At 45.7% G+C, this 19,147-nt stretch overlaps 1 protein-coding gene across 5 annotated transcripts; it reads right to left on the bottom strand.

Annotated features, from left to right (window-relative positions):
* Positions 1-994: 994 nt before the first annotated feature.
* Arhgap30 (Rho GTPase activating protein 30) lies at positions 995-18,792 on the bottom strand. 5 transcript variants are annotated; one of them, XM_047541826.1, is made up of 13 exons: positions 18,434-18,792; positions 12,202-12,304; positions 8,939-9,083; positions 7,987-8,069; positions 7,720-7,827; positions 6,470-6,597; positions 5,893-6,064; positions 5,709-5,812; positions 5,555-5,632; positions 4,670-5,071; positions 3,473-3,738; positions 2,634-3,380; positions 995-2,264 (listed from the first exon to the last, which is right to left on the bottom strand). In XM_047541826.1, the coding sequence occupies exons 1-13, from the start codon at positions 18,528-18,530 to the stop codon at positions 1,749-1,751; spliced, it is 2,949 nt and encodes a 982-aa protein (XP_047397782.1). In that variant the 5' UTR covers positions 18,531-18,792; the 3' UTR covers positions 995-1,748. The 5 variants fall into 5 exon arrangements, with proteins under 5 accessions (XP_047397782.1, XP_047397760.1, XP_047397774.1 ...); XM_047541804.1 differs by having other exon boundaries at positions 995-3,380; positions 18,434-18,791; XM_047541818.1 differs by having other exon boundaries at positions 995-3,380; positions 3,644-3,738; positions 18,434-18,791.
* Between the last annotated feature and the right edge of the window lie 355 nt (positions 18,793-19,147).

Below are 19,147 nucleotides of genomic sequence, written 5' to 3'. Positions count from 1 at the left end.
TTCGAGTTTTTCTGAGGTTCACACTGAGAATTATCTTGATTCCCATTCTTCTCATTCAAGGTATACTCTTCCTGGATTTGGAGTTGTGTGGTATAATGGGAAGAATACAGACTCAGGGAACAGACAAACCCTGGTCTCCAACCCTTCTCTGCCACTTATTGCCTGAGATCTTTGGCAAGTGTTTTGGTGTGAAATAAACTTTAGCTTTGATGCTGGTGATGAGACTCAATCAGGGCTGAGTCGGTTTCCCCAGATGCTGAAGATTGAACACCTGAGAAACACTGAGGCGAGTTTTATTTAAAGACTAGAACAGATATATTCCCCCAGAGAAGGGGTCCCAGAGCTTGGTGTCCTGCACCTTTCACATATTTTAGAATTCCTTTGTTCTCATGGCCTCTCTTCCACCTATCCTGCATAAGTGACTAGTGACCAGAGTTTGGGCCTTAGATGGAGTGATCCTGGGCGGGAAAGGAAGGGAGCAACCCAGGGGGCGTTCCTTCATTCCTTAACAGTTGTTCCAAGGGAGCAACAATTCCCTAAAGGCAGGTCACCTTGACAACAAGTGGAGGAGGGGGAAACGTCCTGAAGGTATTAACATTTTAATTCCTCCTGAATCAGCCCCCATCTCTCTGGCCCAATCATTTATTGCCTACACTGATTGTCTTTTTGTCCCCCAGCCTCAGTTTCTTTTTCTGTAAAATGGAGCTGCCAATACCAACTTTACAGAATTGTTATGTGGATTAAATAAAATTCAGGGAAATATTTTTATGCACACACATCTAACCGAGTTCCTGACATAAAATGAATTATGTAAATGTAAGTTTTTCTTCCCCATTTCCTGATCACCACAAACCCAGCTCTAGTTTCCAGCCACAGGTCTCCATGACAACAACTGAGGAAGAGCACCCAAACAAGAAAAAAGAGAGACATTTGACCAAATATGTGAAAATATATTTATCACCCATGATTTTAATAAAATAGAGTCCCCAAACTCTTTAAATGTAAAAATACAATTTTTATTCTGAGACCTTCACCCTTGCTAGAGCCTGTATGAACAAGTAGTCCCTCGGCCTGCATGACAACTTTCCCCTTTTCTAAAATGGAAGAAAGTTATTCCAAAGGAAAAAGGAGAGGTCAGAGAGATCTTTACAGGACTGTCTCTTCAAGGTGATTAGAGCCACAGAATGGGGTTCAATCCCTCCAGCAAACATTAAGAACATCAGAGAGCTACTTGGATGTCTTCCTCCTACTGAAGTCAAGAGAATTAGGAGGTATCCAAGGGTCCAGGAACAAAACAGGGATGGGCAATTCTAGAAGTGTTTGTGTGTGGAAGGTTCTGACCTGGCCTTGTGTTCCCTGCCTCTACACGGGGCTTCCATGAACAGAAGTTCACAACCTCAGAGAAGGGCAGTCACTTAACTGGAATTCCCCCTTCATTCTTCACTTTTAAGAAGCTTCTAAGTTTTCTCCATGCCCTATATTTCGTTTGGTCAGTGGACACACTTCGCCAGAGCAGGATCTTACTTTCTTAAGACTCTTCTAAGAGATAGTGCTTTGTGTCTGAGACAAGCTCAGGTAAAATCATTAAGCAGTGCCTCCCATAGTTGTCAAATAGAGTAGTTGGAGGGCAAAAGCCTATAATAAGTGGGGTACTACAACTGCTCAACCTGCAGCAGAGACAGTTAGTGAGGGGTGCCAGAGATTCAAGATAACTTACTGGTCTCCTTTGTCCAGTGGTCTGATTCTAATCACAGTCCTTTACCTTTTCCAGGGTTAGCCTGTGCTTCAAATGCATATGATCGACGCTGGAGGGATGTAAAGGGGACAGGGGTCTGGGGTTCTCTAGGGGGCAGACTAAACCGAGTTGGGGGCCCAGACCCTTCTGAGCCTTCAGGTGGGAGTTCTAGGCAGCTAAGGGGCCGAGGAGAATGGTCTGAGACCAAGCTACAGGGGGAGGTTCTCGGAATGATGCTGTAGTCCCCACCCCCAGTACAAGTCTGGGTCCGTCGAATTCCTTGAGCCTCAGTCCTCTGGCGGTCCCGGGCCAGGGCCACCGCAGCATCAAAGGAAAGACTGCCCCCATTCCTCCAAGAGGATCGGGAAGCTCGAGACCCCCAAGCCCTTTCCCCCAGTGTCCCATCAAGCCGACCAGGCCTTGGACATGGGTTTGCAGGTGCCACATGGATCTTGCTACACATTGCACTGGGTGTCTTGGCGAACTGTGGTTTGGGGGGCACTACAGGCACAGAGCGGACCTGTTGGACCTGAACCAGAGTAGAAGTCAGGCGCATGCCCACACCTCCAACCGAGTTTAAGGCACAGGGACACACATCACAGCCTTCTGAGCAGGGTTGTCCCTGAGGTTCCATCCCCTCTGTCAGGAGTGGCTGTGAGGCTGCCTGTTCCATCTCAGAAGACTGGGCATTGCTCTCTTTGGTACTGCAAACAACCAAAGATTCTATACCTGGCCCTTCAAAGAGGGTTCTCTCTTCTAAATGGTCACCTCCATCCTTCTGTTCTCCCTCAGCCTCTCCATCCCCACTCTCCCACTCCCTAATAGCCTCCCCATCTCCACCATCAACTGCTGCTTCTGGGCTTCTGTTATCTTCACCATGTCCTTGGTCTTCTCTTACCTTGTGATTCTCATTCTTCCTCTGTCCTTTGACCTCATCCTCTCTGCCTCTTTCAGCCTCTTGTTTGTGTACAACTTCCCAGCTCCCCTCAGAAACGAGGTGTTCCTGGGCCCCATCCTCTGAGTCCCTTCTAGCTTCTACTGGGGCTCCTTTTCTTTCTTGCTCAGCCTCTTCTCCCTCAATTTCTGTTTTCTTCTCTTTGTCTTTATCTTGTTCTCTTCGTACCTCCACACCCTTAGCTTCCTTGGTACTTTCAACCTCTTTCTGACCTTCAGAATTCTTTCCCTTGATCTCTGTCTCTTCCCCACTCCCTTCTTCCAAAATTATCATCACCTCTTGGCTTCCATTAGCCTTCTCTTCTTCCTCATCAGTTTTTCCAACCCCCATCTCAGTCTCTGGACTCTCTTCAGCCTCTTCTCTGTTGCCAAATATACTTCCAGGCTCAGCCTCCTTGTCTTCCCCAATTTCGCAGCATGCCTGCTCTTCTCTAGCCTTTCTAGAATCTTGTCTTCCACACCCTGCTGCCTCTTCCTCCAGATTCCCTGCACCCTCCCAGTTTTGGGGATTAGGCTCCAGAAGAGGACTTAGGTCATCATAAGCACTCAGAAAGACTTCCTCCCCATTTTCCTCTTCCAGTTCAGGTCTGGAGTCAGAAGAATCCAGGGAACAGCAACTGGGAGCCAGGACATACTGTGCCTCATCCAGAGACAGGTCATCCAGGGGTGGCTCCACAGAGAATTCCTCCACCTGTAGGCACAACATTGTGGCTCAGGACCAGGCAGCCCTGTTCACCCTCTGAACTCCATATCATCCCCAATCCCAATATGGCTCCTCCTTACCTGAGGCCCAACTCCCAGGAGCTCCTCCAGGTAGCCCATCCCAGGGTCGTCCTCCCCAGGGGAGAAGGCTGCTCCTGTTGCTCCTGCCTTGGCCACCTCCCCATCCTCCGCCCCCACCCACTCAGGCTCTGAGCTGCTTGAGTCCTCTAGGAAGGAGAAGGAATCTTGCACCTCCTGGGACAGAGAGTCCTCCAGGGCAGGAGTCATGTCTGCTGGGCCCGAGTCAGTCAGGGGACCTGGTGCTGGACTTGCCTCCAACTTCTCATCTGTTGAGGGAGAGGTAGACCCAGAAATTCAAAAATCAAGAACAGCCCAGGCCCTTTCCAATGTGGGTCCTCCTAGCATTGATATAATAGGAGCCCTAAACTCTCAATGAAAACACTTCACAATATCTATGACCAATATCCCTAACTACTAGGATATTGGCTTACAGCTACCTTTATTAAGCCTTATCAGGTGCCAACCACTGTGCTTTGTTTTGCAACATGTTGTCTTACTTTCTCTACAAAACAGTTATGCAGGGTATTGTCCTCTTTTACATATAATGAAACTGAGACTCAGAGATTAAGCAATTTGTCTAAGGTCACATAGCTAACAAGTGGTATGGCAGAAATTTGAATCCACATCTACTTAATTCTATAGCCCATGTCCTTACCCTCTCCTATGCTGCCTCAGGACTTCTCCTCAGTGATACTGGAGTCAGAGCAAGAATCAGATCCCAGCTCTGTCTCTTGCTACCTAAATCAATAACAAATTGCTTAACCTTAGTCTCAGGTATCACCACTAAGGATAACAACAATACATACATATGTTTGAGAAGTGAAAGGAGTTAATGTCTGCAAAGTACCTAACACGACTGTAATAACCTCCATAAATGTTAATGATTAATATTAATGTTATTATGATCATTTCCTTCATTTATCATATATTTCTGTACTTCTACTTAGAAATTCCTGAAACAGATCTCCATTCTTGGATATATCAGTGTCTGGAGGTTTCCAGGAATACCCTGTACATGGATTTCTCACAACTTGATAATATTATAAATTTCCCAACTCCAAATCCAGAGAGGTAGCCAAAGGCAACCAACCTAAGGGCTGAGGCCTCTGCTCTTTTCCAGTGTGAATCCTAAGTATCAGAACTTCAGCCTAAAGTTTTAGATTCCTTTCTGGTCCTGGGAAATACCTGGGTCCTCACCTGGGGGTCCAGGACCAAGGCCAGGTCCAGGGCCAGGACCAGAGGCAGGGCTTGGCCGGGGCTGTAGGGCAGGGCACTCAAGACCACGGGTGAGCCTGGTCAAGGATACATTAGATATGATGTTTGGAGGCACGTTGAGGATAGAGGTGATGTGCAGTGGGAGGTTGACGTTGTAGGGGTCTGAGATGTGGACACCAACACAGCGCTCTGCACGGCTGCTGCCCCCAGTCCGAATGGCTGACCGTCCAGCTCGTGGTGTGCCCGGCTCAGAGTTTGTGCCACCCAGTGCCTCTGCCTCGGGCTCCTGTTCACCCTCTACTGTCTCAGTAGAGTCGTTCTCCAAGCTCTCAGGCAGCAGTGGGCTTGGCCGGGGACTGCTGGGAACCACCAGCCCCTCTGGTTCTGTGAAGGAAAGAGAGGGCCAAGTAGGCAACAGCCTCAGCTTCAAGGAGCCTAGATACTTCTGGAAGGCTCTGGAGAATGCTCTGCTTTCTTGGGCTTCAAGAGGAGGACAATCTGGAAGATACTAGGCCCAGCTTCCATTAGCCACTACTGCAAACCTTCCACTCAGCCAGTGAGTCAAAGGTCGCCCCATCGAAATATACTTAGGGACCTGCAGATAACAGTCACTGGTCATCACTAACATACACACACACACACACACACACACTTTACATGGTCCCTTCATGTACGCTCATGAACACACCCATAGATTAAACAATAAACTCGCCATGTAAACTTGACATCTATCACTATACAGGCACTCACTAAATATTTTTAGAATTATTGAACACAGTTGGCCACATTTATAGACACAAACAGGCCTGTGCTTCTGCTTACACAGCCCACACAAGTACACCCACAGGAATGCACAACCACACTCACCATCACTGGCCCCAGCTGCAGCACTCAGTGAATCCATGCTCTTGGCTGGCCGCAGTGTCCCCTTATTAGATTTGTCCTCTGCAAGACAGGGACATGCATAGAGCCAGGGCCTCACACACCCTTGATAGAGCTCCCTCCAAATCCCCAGACTCACCCCTGTCCTCAGTTCCCCGTGGAAGTTTACGCTTTGTATCATGGCCAGAGCGACCCAGATTGAAGATAGACCTCCACTTCCTGACTTTCAAAGATCCCTTCCTCCTGAAGATAATAGAGACATAATCAGAGGTAGGAGCCTGGTGACCAGTACAGAGGAGGAGAACCCAGGAAGAAGGCCTTACTTGTGTTCTGCTATCTCAATGATAGTGTGGTAGGGCCGAATCTGTGGGGGTCCATCACCAGCCTGTAGGATGCTCGGCAGGTGGTAGGGTAGAGACCTGGGCATGAGATCCTCAGGGCTGCCTGATGCCCGGGTCCCTGGAAGTGATTGCCATCCACTGTCCACTTCACCACCTAGGAAAAGAAAAGGAATTGGGCAGCCAAGAATAAAGCCAAGAGAGACCTCAGGTACCCAACCCTTCATCTCCCCTCACCAACTATCAGAGTAGGGATATATTCAGAGCCCCCTAAAGATAGTCCTTCCATGTCTAGATATTCAAGAGGGAGCCAGAATGGTGGTTCAGAGGTCAAACTATGTCCTGGACTGACAACAGAAGAGGGTTGCTCAAGTCCTAACTGCACTTTTTTCTCTTCAGAATCCTCTCCATCCGACCATCACCAGTATTTCTCTATGAGATTCATTTTTCCCACCTGCAAAATGGGAAAACTGAACTAGTTGATCTTCAATGCTTTTAATAATTCTGACATGACTCACTAGACAGAGAATGGTGATGTGTGGTGGACAGGAAGGACACTGACCAGAAAGGGCAGCACCCCCGAAGAGCTGGTCCACATGCGTGAGGATGAACTCGACAACGATGGACTGTACCCGCACCTCCATGAAGGCTGCTGTTCCGTTGAAACCTGAGGCTTCTATGTCCTTAGACCTATGAAGATGTGGAGTTATTCTTCCCCTAATGCCTCCATATTTTACCATCCAGATTTCTCCCTGAAATACCTTACACTCCCTCCCTTTGTTGCCCTTAACCCCATCTCCATCTCTTAAGCCATACAGTGATTCAAGCATCAAATGTCACTTCCTCCAGGAAGCCTTCTTAGACACCCTTCTCAAAAATAATGTCTACTCTTTCTTCCTTATTTCTTTTTTTACTTCCTTCCTTCCTTATTTCTTTCTCTCTCTCTCTCTCTCTCTCTCTCTCTCTCTCTCTCTCTCTCTCTCTCTCTCTCTCTCTCTTCTCTTTCTCTTCCAGTACCAGGGATTGTACCCGGGGGTATTCTACCACTGAACTACGTCCCCAGCCCTTTATATTTTTTATTTTGAGATAGGGTCTTGCTAAATTACTAAATTGCCCAGTCTAACCTCGAACTGTCAATCCTCCACTTCGGTCTCCCAAGTAGCTGAGATTATAGGCCTATGCCACCATACCCAGCCTTAATATTACTTTCTTTGAATACTTCCTTGCTTGTGATACAAGGCAGACTACAGGAAATACTGTAATTCATAATGCCTTGTACCATAGTGATAAGCAGACCAATTCTCCAATAGACTATAAGATTTTTGCTCAACAAACATTCGGCAAGGACCTATCACGTTTCAGTTCCTGAGCCCAGTGATATGGTATCAGAAAACACAGACACAAAGATATTGCCATTACTTTACTTGATTTCAGAAAAGGGGCTTATATGAGTGAGACCCATCCCACTTGATGTAATTTTGTATATGTGTGTGTATTACCAGGTATTGAAACCAGAGGAGCTTAATCAATGAGCCATGTCCCCAGCCCCTTTTATTTTTTTTTTGAGACAGGGTCTTGCTAGTTGCTTAGAGCCTCACTAAGTTGCTGAGTCTGGCTTTTGAACTTATATCTTTCTGCCTCAGCCTCCTGAACTACGGGGAGTATGTGCCATGACACCCACCCACCCAATGTAATTCTGATTTGTCCTTTCTCACTGGGCTTCATGAGACTCCACACCCTTCTCTATGCACACAGTCACCCCAAAGTTAATCTCTCCCAGGAACTCCACATGCTGCTCACACATGTTCCCACCTCAGCAGGTTTGGAGCCCACACAATGGCCAGGTTGCGGGCGTGCATGTTGGTCTGGGCACTGAACGAAGCCATGTGCACCAAGTGCCGCATAAGAAACTCCAGTGTCCTGCAGAAAGGGGGGTAGGGATCACATAGGGAACCCAGGACAGGGCTCCAGCTGGCACCTGGGAACTGGGAGGGACAAATCAAGGCTCTAGTAGAGAGAAAGATTAGACTGTAAGGGGCAAGTCAGGACCCTGGGTGCCAGGGGTGGAGACCCACATACCTGCAGTTTGGGACAGGGAGTTCTCGAAGAACCTCTAGAATCTTGACCAAGCGCTCAGGCTCTAATTGTACTGCCACAGCCTCCTGATTTGGGGAGAAGGGTGGAAGAAGCAAGAGTCAGTGACCCAGCAAGCCAAACTCAGGAATAAGTTGTGCTGTACTTCACACTACCCCCACCCTGATTTTCCAAGGCACCTCGACATACTAGAAAGAGCTCAGAATTTGAGGTCCATAAAAGAGCAATCTTGGTTATGCCACTTAATAGTTTTGAGACCTTTGGGGACCACTACTGCTGCCTGCCTCAGCATTCTCATCAGTAAAACTCTGGCATGGGGATACTTCCATGGTCCTATGCTGTGTGTGCCCCAAGGACCACAGAGTTGTCCTGGTATTCAGGAATGCCCACATCCACCCAATCTATCCTGTGTGAAATGAGCAGGGTGCTTTTCGGCACAATAAAGTGCAACTTATTTTTAAAATTACTTGATTCAGGAATCTGTTTTTAACATGTGTTTTCTCATTCAAAAGATGTTCCACATACAATTGCAATTAATGGAGGGGCATCCCTGAAGAAGTTTTGACTTCTAGAAAGTGTTCTTTTGCTCCTAAGTATAGGGAAGCTCTGGTGTAGGTGCTTTCCAAGGGTCTTCCAGCTCTGACAATATGGCCTCTACCTCCCCAAGTCTTACCACAAAGCTGTGTGCAGTCTACAGGCCTCAGGGGAAGGACACAGGGGAAAATGCAGAGAATGCAGAGAAGAGGGATGGGGAGGGCAGAAGTAGCAGGGGCTTGGAGATTTGAAAAGGAAGTATCTTTGCCTCAATAACGTTTTGCGTGGTCTCTCATTCAGGATCACTAAGACTCTGGTTGGCTCGTGACACACCTGGGATGTCAAAGTTAAAGCAGATGCCCCTGAGCATTGTATTACACCCACCCTCTGCCTCCCAACTCACAGCAAACTTGTCATAGAGCCGGTACGTAAGCAGAGGATCTGGCAATTCTCTGAAATAGGCCTTGCACAAGGAGGAGACACAGTGAATGTCCTGGAGATAAACATCCCGCCGCAAATCTGGCTTCCGTTCTGCTTCAAACTCCTGCCTGGGGAGATGCAGAGTAGTCAGGAGTGGTAGGGATGAGGGGAAAAGTGGGGAGAGTGGGAAGCTGTAGAGTTGGGCTCCAGACAGGGTCATGGGTCAATATGTGTGAGACAAGGAGGAAGAAAGTTGGGGAGTAGCAAGTATGAGGCATTATATCTGTTGATGTGTAGATGGGATGTGAGGACAGGTATGTGGGTGGATAAGTGGATTTGTACAAGAACAGAGACAGCCAGATGTCACAGTAGGTGTGAGTAGCACAGTAGATGTGGGTAGTAAACTTAACTGTGTGCTTCTGGTTAAAAATGAATGGGTGTAACTCTTAGAAACATGCAAATTTTCATGAACTTGGTTGGATTAACCCTGAATAGTCGCTTTGATATGACATCAAAAGCACAAGCTACCAAAGAAAGAACTAGATGGATAAAATATTAAAACGAAAAACTTTTTTTTTTTTTTTTCTTTTTTAGTGCTAGGGATTGAACCCAGGACCTTGTATTTGACAGGCAGGCACTCTACCAAATGAGCTATATCCTCAGCCCCACAAAACAAAAAACTTTTGTTTGTCAGAGAACACTATCAAGAAAGTGAAAACTGGGTACCATCAGCCGCACTGGGGAAAAAAGAAGTGGAGGCAATTCACAGATAGGAGAAAATATTTACAAATCTTGTATCTGATAAGGGTCTAGTATGCAAAACATAAAAAATTCTTTTTATGGCTCAGTGATTTTTGTTCTGTTTTGTTCTGGGGATTGAACCCAGGGGCAGTTTACCACTGAGCTACATCCCCAGTTCTTTTTATTTTTTATTTTGAGACAGAGTCTCACCAAGCCCAGGCTGGCCTTGAACTTACAAGCCTCCTGCCTCAGCCTGCTGAGTTGCTGGGATTACAGACATGTACAACTGAGACTGATCAACGATTTTTTTAAAACCCAAAGCTAGTCATGGTGATGCACAGCTGTAATCCCAGTGATTCAGGAGGCTAAGACAGGAAAATTACAAGTTCAAAATCAGTCTGGGCAATTTAGAAAGACCTTGTCTCAAAATTTTTTAAAAATTAATTAATTAAAAGGACTAGGATGACCTCAGTGGTAGAGTGCCCCTGGATTCAATCCATAGTACATTCTCCAAAATTAATTTATAAAAATTAATTAATTAGCTGAAGTTGGGCATGTTGGTACATGCCTGTAGTCCCAGTTACTCAGGAGGCCAAGGTAGGAAGATTGCAAGTTCAAGGCCAGTCTGTGCAATTCAGTGAGACCCTGTTTCAAAATAAAAGATAAAAAGGGCTGGGGAACTAATTAGAACAAAAAAATAAAGAAAAACATTTAAAAAAAAATGGCTGGGACATCAATGTTCATAGCTGCTCAATTCACAATAGCCAGACTGTGGAACCAACCTAGATGTCCTTCAATTGATGAATGGATAAAGAAACTGTGGTATATATATACAATGGAATATTACTCAGCTATAAAGAATAATAAAATTATGGCATTTGCAGGCAAATGGATGAAATTGGAGAATATCATGCTAAGTGAGATAAGCCAATCTCAAAAAACCAAAGGAAGAATGATCTTGCTGATAAGCGGATGATGACACATAATGGGGGGTAGGAGGGGGGCAAGAATGGAGGAAGGAGGGACTGTATAGAGGGAAAAGAGGGGTGGGGGGAAGGAAAAAATGGCTGGGAGGGCTGGGATTGTGGCTCAGTGGTAGAGCGCTTGCCTAGCACATGTGAGGCACTGGGTCCAGTCCTCAGTATCACATTAAATAAATAAATAAATAAATAAGTAAAATAAAGTTATTAATTTAAGAAAAAAAAAAAAAAAACAGACTAGGGACCTGGGTTTAACCCCTAGTACCACACAAAAATAAATAAGCAAACAAACAAATAAAAAAAACCAATAACCCAATTAAGTCAAAGGTTTGGCATAGTCATTTCTCCAAAGAAGAAATATAAATGACCACTAAGCATATGAAAAGACATCAACATCATTAGCTACTAGGAAAATACAAATATACATCACAGTGATCATACCCACCAGAATGGCTATAATCAAAAAGACACAGTAAAAAATGTTGGCAGGGATGTGGAGAAATTGGAACATTTGTACTTTGTTGGTGAGAATGTAAAATAATACAGCTGCTATGGAAAACAGTTACTTCAACATATATGAGTGTACATTTTTCCCCACTTTCTTGCCAACATTTATTGTTGTTTGTATTCTTGATACTTGCCTTTCTGACTGGGTGAGATGAAATCTTAGAATAGATTCATACATTGCTGGTGGGACTGTAAATTGGTGTAACCACTACGAAAGCGGTAGGGAGGTTCCTCAGAAAATTTGGAATGGAACCATCATTTGACTTAGTTATCTCACTTCTTGGTTTATATCCAAAAGATTTAAAATCAGCATATTACAGTGAACCAGCCATATCAATATTTACAGCAGCTCAATTCACAATAGCTAAACTATGGAACCAACCTAGGTGCTCTTCAACAGATGAATGGATTAAAAAATGTGAGATATATATATATATATATATATCTACCACTGAGCTACATTCACAGCCCTTTTTATTTTTTATTTTGAGACAGAGTCTCACTAAGTTGCCCAGGCTGATTTGGAACATGCGATCTTCCTGCCTCTGGGTCCCAGGTCATAGGGATTACAGGTATCCCTGAAATGTACCTTTTTAAATGACAAATTTGATGATATGTGGCAGGACTGTAAATTGGTGTAACCACTACTAGTTTTTTTTATTTAGTTGTATGTGGACCCAATACCTTTATTGTGATGTTGAGGATCGAACCCAGTGCCTCACATGTGCTAGACAAGCACTCTATGACTGAGCCACAACCCCAGTCCCTGTAAATGTTTTTTAAAAGTTGAGTGGGCATATATGGGAATTGTATATGTATGTGGAAGTGTAGATTGTGTGTGTGCGTGTGTGTGTGTGTGTGTGTGTTAGAGCTTCTCCCTATAACAGTACCTAGCATTTATGCTTTCTTCTCCCAACTCTACTTCACCCCTCTTTTCTGCTCTCCTCAGCAGCTCTTACCAGGGGCTCTGGCTCCTTGGCCTACTGGCCTCAGAACCCTTTTATTTTTTCTGACTCACCGGAGCTTCTGGATGTTGGAGGAGACTCCTGAGAGACGGTAGATCCCATCCACCACTCCATACTCCTCCACAAATTCTGCACAGCTCTTTAACACCTGAGGTACTGGGGACAGACATAGGCAGAGAAAGAAAAATGAGAAAGTATGAAAGTACAATTGTAATCCCAGCTACTCAGGAGGCAAAGGCAGGAGTATGGAAAGTTTCAGGCCAGCTTAGGCAGCTTAGCAAGATCCTGTTTCAAAATAAAAATAAAAAGGGCTGGAGATGTAGCCCAGTGGTAAAAGACCCTTGGATTCAATTCCCAGTACTAACTAAATAAATAAAAGTATGAGAGGCCAGAGATCGTAGGGGTTGGGGAGGGCGTCCTAAGAAACAGAAACATCAAGGAAGAGGTTTTGGGGAAATTACAGGCAAAGCTCATGTAGTAAAAACTTGTCAGAAAGATCTTTACAGTCTTCAACTCCAACCTGCCAACCTCTCTACAGTCCCCAGCCCACTGGTCCTAGAATCTCAGTATAAACCCCTCCAGTGAAGGGAAGTTCACCACCTCTCTACATTGCCCATTCCTTTCATTTCTACCCCTTTTGAATTGAAATTCACATTTTGAATTGAAATTCTCTCTCTGTAATTAAGAGAATTTTTAAAGGGGCAGCAATCTGGTTAGTAGGGGAAGGAAAGCAAAAAGGACATTAGTTGTTCCAAACAAAATGGAACAGAGCTGAGGGAGATTGTTGTTGTTTATCTATCTATCTATCTATCTATCTATCTATCTATCTATCAACCTACCTATCATTTATCTATCTATCTATTTTTGAAGACCAGATCTCACTATATTGCCCAGGCTGGCCTCAAACTCCTAGACTCAAGCCATCCTCCTGCCTAAGCCTCCCAAGTAGCAGGAACTACCACCATGAACCAGCTTGATGGAGATTGTTCTGAAGCATCTCTATGATAAGAAAGTTCAGGGTTATTAGTACTGTAATAGGAAAGTACATGAAATAGTGGCTACACTTCTAATAGGAGAGAAGCAACTGTGTGTCAAGTAATGCTCTGATTCATATGTGTGCTATCACTTGGTCTTGTGAAGTAGGCCTTTTAGTCCCTGTTTTACGGATAAGAAAACTGAGGATCAAAGAAGTAACCAGAACCCAGCAGCACCCAGATAAAGTCAGGATTCAAATCCAAAACCACCAAAAGTTGAATTTTCTCTCCTGACCCTGTCACTGAACTATAACTCCTTAAGGAAAAAAGCTAAGTGTGATCCATCTTTGTATCCCTCATATTATTTGGCATGGTGTCAGACATGATAGGTCTCCAAAAGCCTTTTGTCGAATCCAAATTCCACAAGACTATCTAGTTATCTTTTCAAAGCACTTCTCTGCTTTTGCCACACATGTACCCTGTCCCACCCAATAATTTTGTTTATTTGTTTATTTGTTTATTTGGATCTGCACATCCTCACAAATAGAGCATCTTCTCAGCATCTAGCACAGTAATGAACAGAGCAGGTACTCAATAAATGTTTGTTAAATGACTCAGTGAATTAATCAGTTATAAGAATCATTAGCATCCCTTGGAAACTTAATAAAGAATATTGCCTATGACAAAAAAAATTGATCCTATTAACTAGGACTCATCATAGAAATCTTTCTAAGATTACCTTAGAGATACAGAATAAAATATAAACTCCTTAGCCTGGTATGTAAGAACTTTGACAAACCAGACCCAGTCACCTCTCCATTCTCAGATCCAGCGACAAACCCTATGATCCAGCCCTTTGATAGTAAATGAAAAAGTCTTGGTACTTACTCACTGCTTATGGTTTAAATGTGGTTTGTCCTGCAGAGGTTCTTATGCTAACTTTGTCCCCACTGTTGTGAGTTGAGGTGGTGGAACATTTAAGAGGTGGAGCTAGCAGATGGTCATTAAATCATGGGGCATCAACTGTCATGAATGGATCAATACTGTATCTTGGGAGTCGGTTGAGTCTTGTGTGACTGGTTTAGTTCTCAAGAGAGCAGGTTGTTATAAGCAAGGCCACCCCATACACTTGGCCCCTTCTGCTTGTAGCCAGTTCTCTTTCCACTTCTCCATCATATTGTGACACAGCTATGGGGCCTTTGCCAAGATACTGGCACCATGCTGTTTGAACCTTCCAGCCATCATAATCATAAGACAAATGGACCTTTTTACTTTATAAGTTACCCATCCCAGGTATTTTGTTATAGTAATACAAAATTGACAAAGACACTTGCTATTCTCTCCCTGGAAACATCCTCCCCTATGACTCTGCCCAGCAAACATCAATTATTTTTCAAAACACATCTCAAACATCACCTCCTAGCCAACTTCACAGGGGCACATGCATATAGTCCCAGCTATTCAGGAAGCTAAGGAGGATCACTTGTGCCCATAAATTTGGGGTCAGCCTAGGCAATATAACAAGACCCTATCTCAGAAACAAACAGGCCTGGGGGGTGTAGCTCAATGGTAGAGCACTAACACACGTGAAGCACTGAGTTTAATTCCTAGTACCACAAAAGAAAACAAAACATCACCTCTAATTCTGAACTGTTTGCTTATATCTATACTATAGTTCCCACAGTCCTTTGCTTATATCTGCATTATAGTGCCTGTTGTACTTTATTATAATTAGTTTTTGTTTATTTGTTTATTTGGATCTGCACATCCTCATAAATGGAGCATCTTCTCAGCATCTAGCACAGTAATGAACAGAGCAGGTACTCAATAAATGTTTGTTAAATGACTCAGTGTATTAATCAGTTATAAGAATCATTAGCATCCCTTGGAAACTTAATAAAGAATATTGCCTATGACAAAAAATTTGATCCTATTAACTAGGACTCATCATAGAAATCTTTCTAATTTGTCACTTGTCAGAAAAGAAAAAAAAAAAAAAAAAAGTAAAACCGTGTTTCTCCTAACCCACCTATTTGTTTTTTTCTTATGGGCCTTGCAAGTCTTCAACCATGAGGAAGCTCAGAACACACCTATAAGAACCATAGAGAACCTTCTGATACATATTTCTATGTACTGATCTTCTTGTTTTCCCTTCAGTCCAAATGCTTCAGTTATTTGTCCTATGTTTTTGTAGTGTTGGGTTTTGGAAGTCATTCGAAGTTCTTTGTGGAACAAAGTATGATAGAACTATGGAATGAAGGAAACAGTCAATAAATCCATCAACCACTATCTTTCAACTCTCCTCACATGACCTGGTCTTCAGATCCTTCAATCTCCTTCCCATCACAGCCAGGGATTGGGTGTGACAAGGGAATCATCTAGGGTACAAAATTTAAGGAAGTGCTCACCCAAGACAGTGCCAATGCCAATAGTGGTCCTGCATGGTCCTGAGAGTGAATACCACCTTAAGAATGAGACACCTGAAGCACCTGGAGAACCCCAAGAGTGGAGTGCTTCCTTCCTTATGTGCCTTCATCACTTCTCCTGCCTCACTGCAGTATTGTCCCTATAGTTCACCATCCATGCCTTGGGAATCTGTTCCCATTTGCTAGGATTCCCCTGACCTCAGGTCCTCAGTGTGAATGCAGAGACAAGTGGGCCCTCCTTTTGGAGTCTAATACTGCACCAATTCTTTGGTCACCAGAAGTATTTATGAATTACTTTTAATTACTCTACTATCACCTAAATCCCCAGGTCTTTCTCACATTGACGTTGACCAAACTAGATCTTCCCCATCCTGTTCTTTGACTTTGAACCTCCAGAGAACTCCCCCAAGGAAAGCATGCAGGAGACTAAGGAGTAGAATGGGGATGTAGCTCAGTGGTAGAGTGCTTGCTTAGCTTGCAGGGGGTCCTGGGTTCAATCCCCAGCACAAAAAAAAAAAAAAAAAAAAAAAAAAGGAAGAAACTAAGGAGTTACGAGCCATAGAGGATATGGGTCAGGAGATGAGGGAGGAGATATAGGGCCAGAGAGATGAGGGACTTGAGGAGATAGTGATCAGCGATGAGGTCAGAGATAGAAGTTAGAGATAAGGTTGGGGTGATTAAGTCAAAGGGATGGAGATATCAAGGGTATGGGGGTGGTGTCAAAAAAGGGGGCCTGAAGTTTAGGGACCTGGTAAATCTGAAATCTGAACAAGGTACCAAAGAGATAAAAATTAGGAAAAGGAAAAACTCAATGCATATAGAAGTTGGGGGAGAAAGAGACCCATTTGGAGGCAAAGAACTGAGAGAGGGCTGAGATGGGGCCAAGTTATAAGGATGGGAGGAAACCAAGACCATCAGAGAGCAGATCAATTCACCAGAAGCAGATCCCCCTGGTCTGGGCTATCATTTTCTTGATGGGTCTTGGATTGAGAAGCCATTGCCAGCTTCCTTCTGTCCTTCCACTTTTCACCTCTGTACATCAGGAAGAGTTGGGAGAGTGGGAGGGGCTTCTACTACTTCTCTGATGCCCAAGATCTCTCTACTCTTGGGCTCAGATGAGGTTCTGGTGAAGTGCTTCTCACCTGCTCTGGAATTCACCTGAGATCAGGATCCAGCCACCAGTTATTTATCCCCTCTGGAGAGCTGCTCTTTACCTGCTAGGAATGCAGATGGAGGCCTGTAGGGTTACAAGAATGGGATCTGGGCTGTCTGTGGGTTCAGTGTTTCAAGAACACTGATGGTGATTGTGCCTGGGACATGAGCAGGTGACTGACACCCCTAGAGACCAGAATCCTTAGGTCCCACATGGAAACCTGAGGTTTGCCTAGGAGCAAGGTAGCTCAGGGCCTGAGAAGTATACCCAGGAGGGAGAATTCCGGGGCTCCACTTCTGACAGAACTTCTGACAGTGTTGGTCATGGGAACCACAGGAAAGGGCATTGGCAGGATAAGGAGACTGTACTGAGAGTTTGCAGAGAGCTGGAAGAACATCATCCCTAATTACATTATGAGGTTCTTGGTCAAGAATCATCACTCTAGAGAGGAATGCTTGCAAAGGAGTAAGATCTGCACTGGGAGGTTTGCTGCATCCACTCTGACCAGTGAGAAGAGGAAGGTGCAGAGAAGCAGGCCTCAGCTGTTTAATACTCCTCCTTGGGGCCTGGGCTTTCCCTTAACCAAGGCCAAGTGTGGATGGGGGCCCTTTGGGGAGGAGAAAAGAGGAAGGAGGTATCTGGGGACGCAATGGCGGGGCTAAGAGCAGGAAATGAGCTGGGAACCACCATCACCCTCCCTCAACTGCAGAGGCCACAGCCAAAGCAAAGAAGGGGACAAAGAGGAAATGACAGATTGGGGTGGGGTGGGGTGGGGTGGGGTGCAGTAGCGGGGAAAAATTGTGCCCTTCTCTGTAAGGAGCTTGGTGTGCCAAAAACAAGCCAGGCTGGGCAACTGTATATCTGAGTTTATTTTCAAATCAAATTAAGAAATGGTTTTAAGTGGCTACTTCCTGCCAGGCACAGTGGTGAGCCCAGTGTTACCCCTGGGCCTGCTGGCTTCCAAACCTACTCCAAGGAAACTTAGAAAGTAGCTGGGTAAGCTCCTCTGACGGTCCCCGCGCCTACCCTCCTTTGCAACTTTCAACCCCAGCTTCAAAGCAGTTCTGAAGCTAAGTCTCTCACTTTTCCCGTGTTCCTCATTTCAGCAACTTCTCCCCTTGTCCTCCACCTTGAACCCGTTTCTCCTTTGCACAGGGAGAACCAGAGAACTACAAAGACTAAAAAAGGAGTCCCTCAAAAAAGGTGGTCATCCCCACCCCATACCCTCCTGTAGCCCAACAGTATTTCAAAAGACCAGGTCCTTGTCCCTAGGTGCTCTTCTCCACCTAGGAGGTCCTCATCCTCCTCAAGTGCTCTCCTCATACTCTCTGTGGGCCTTTCTCCTGTCTCCTTTCGTTCAGACTCCAAACCATCCACTGTCCCTTCAGCCACTCCTCTTCTGTCCCTGTCCTGTCCCTACTTGCCATCCTCTCATCGTTGTTCTGTCCACTTCTCCTGAGTTTCCAAACTCTCTGTCCTCTCCCCTCACTGCTCCTTCGGTGCTCATGTTCTCATCCTCCCTGAAAGTTACACCAGGGCGTCACTTTGACTTCTCTACATCACATTTCCTGTCTTGCCTGCTCATAGGCATCTTGGGTGGTGACCCTGGCCTGCCGCCCCTTCCCTAGGAGCTCCCAGAAACTGCTTCTGCCCCTCAGACCAGCTCAGGCTGGAGAATCTTGGTGCCTGTCCACCCAACCCACCCACCCACACTCCAGGTTGGCCTCCTTACCCTCCTGGCCCGAGTGCTGCAGGTGCTCCTGCAAGTCGCACCCAAACACTCGCTCCTTTGAACTGCCCTTCTTCTTTCCTTTCTGTCGAGACTTCATGGCCGGAGGGCTCTGGCCCAGCCACCTCTCTCCCCCAAGACCTTGGCCCTACCAGTCCCCCATGGGATCCCAGCTGGCCACTGGTTTTGGCCCAGCCCCAGGGGGGCAGGGCTCCAAACTGGGGGTGGAGGGTAGCCTGGGCAACAGGCAGTAGCTCTTGCCCCTGGATCCCCAGTCACAAGGAAGTGGCTGTGGAAGGGGAAGTTGCCAGGACCCTGGCACAAAGCTGTGTCTCGTGGCCCAGCCAGGCACTCGCCCTCCTCGCCCTGAGCAGCTCTGGGGCGGGGGGGTGCGGGCAGGAAGCTGTGCAGCTCCTCAAACCCGCTTCCTGTTAGAGCATCTTTGCAACCACAGGGCCCGGGGTGGGGGAGGTAGCTGACACTCGCATCCTCACCCATTGCTGGAACTTCACCCATTGGTCAATGAGAGGTGATGTCAGAATCCTGGGGTGGGGTGATGGTGCCTGGGGCATGAGCAGGTGACTGACACCCCTAGAGACCAGAATCCTTGGGTCCCACGTGGAAACCTGAGGTTTGCCTAGGAGCAAGATAGCTCAGGGCCTGAGAAGTATACCCAGGAGAATTCCGGGGCTCCACTTCTGATAGGCCTATCACCTC

This window comes from Sciurus carolinensis, chromosome 1 (genome assembly GCF_902686445.1).
Source record: "Sciurus carolinensis chromosome 1, mSciCar1.2, whole genome shotgun sequence".
NCBI classification, from domain to species: Eukaryota; Metazoa; Chordata; class Mammalia; order Rodentia; family Sciuridae; genus Sciurus; species Sciurus carolinensis.
The sequence above is the reverse complement of the archived record's forward strand: the minus strand, read 5'-3'. Positions and strand labels throughout refer to the sequence as shown.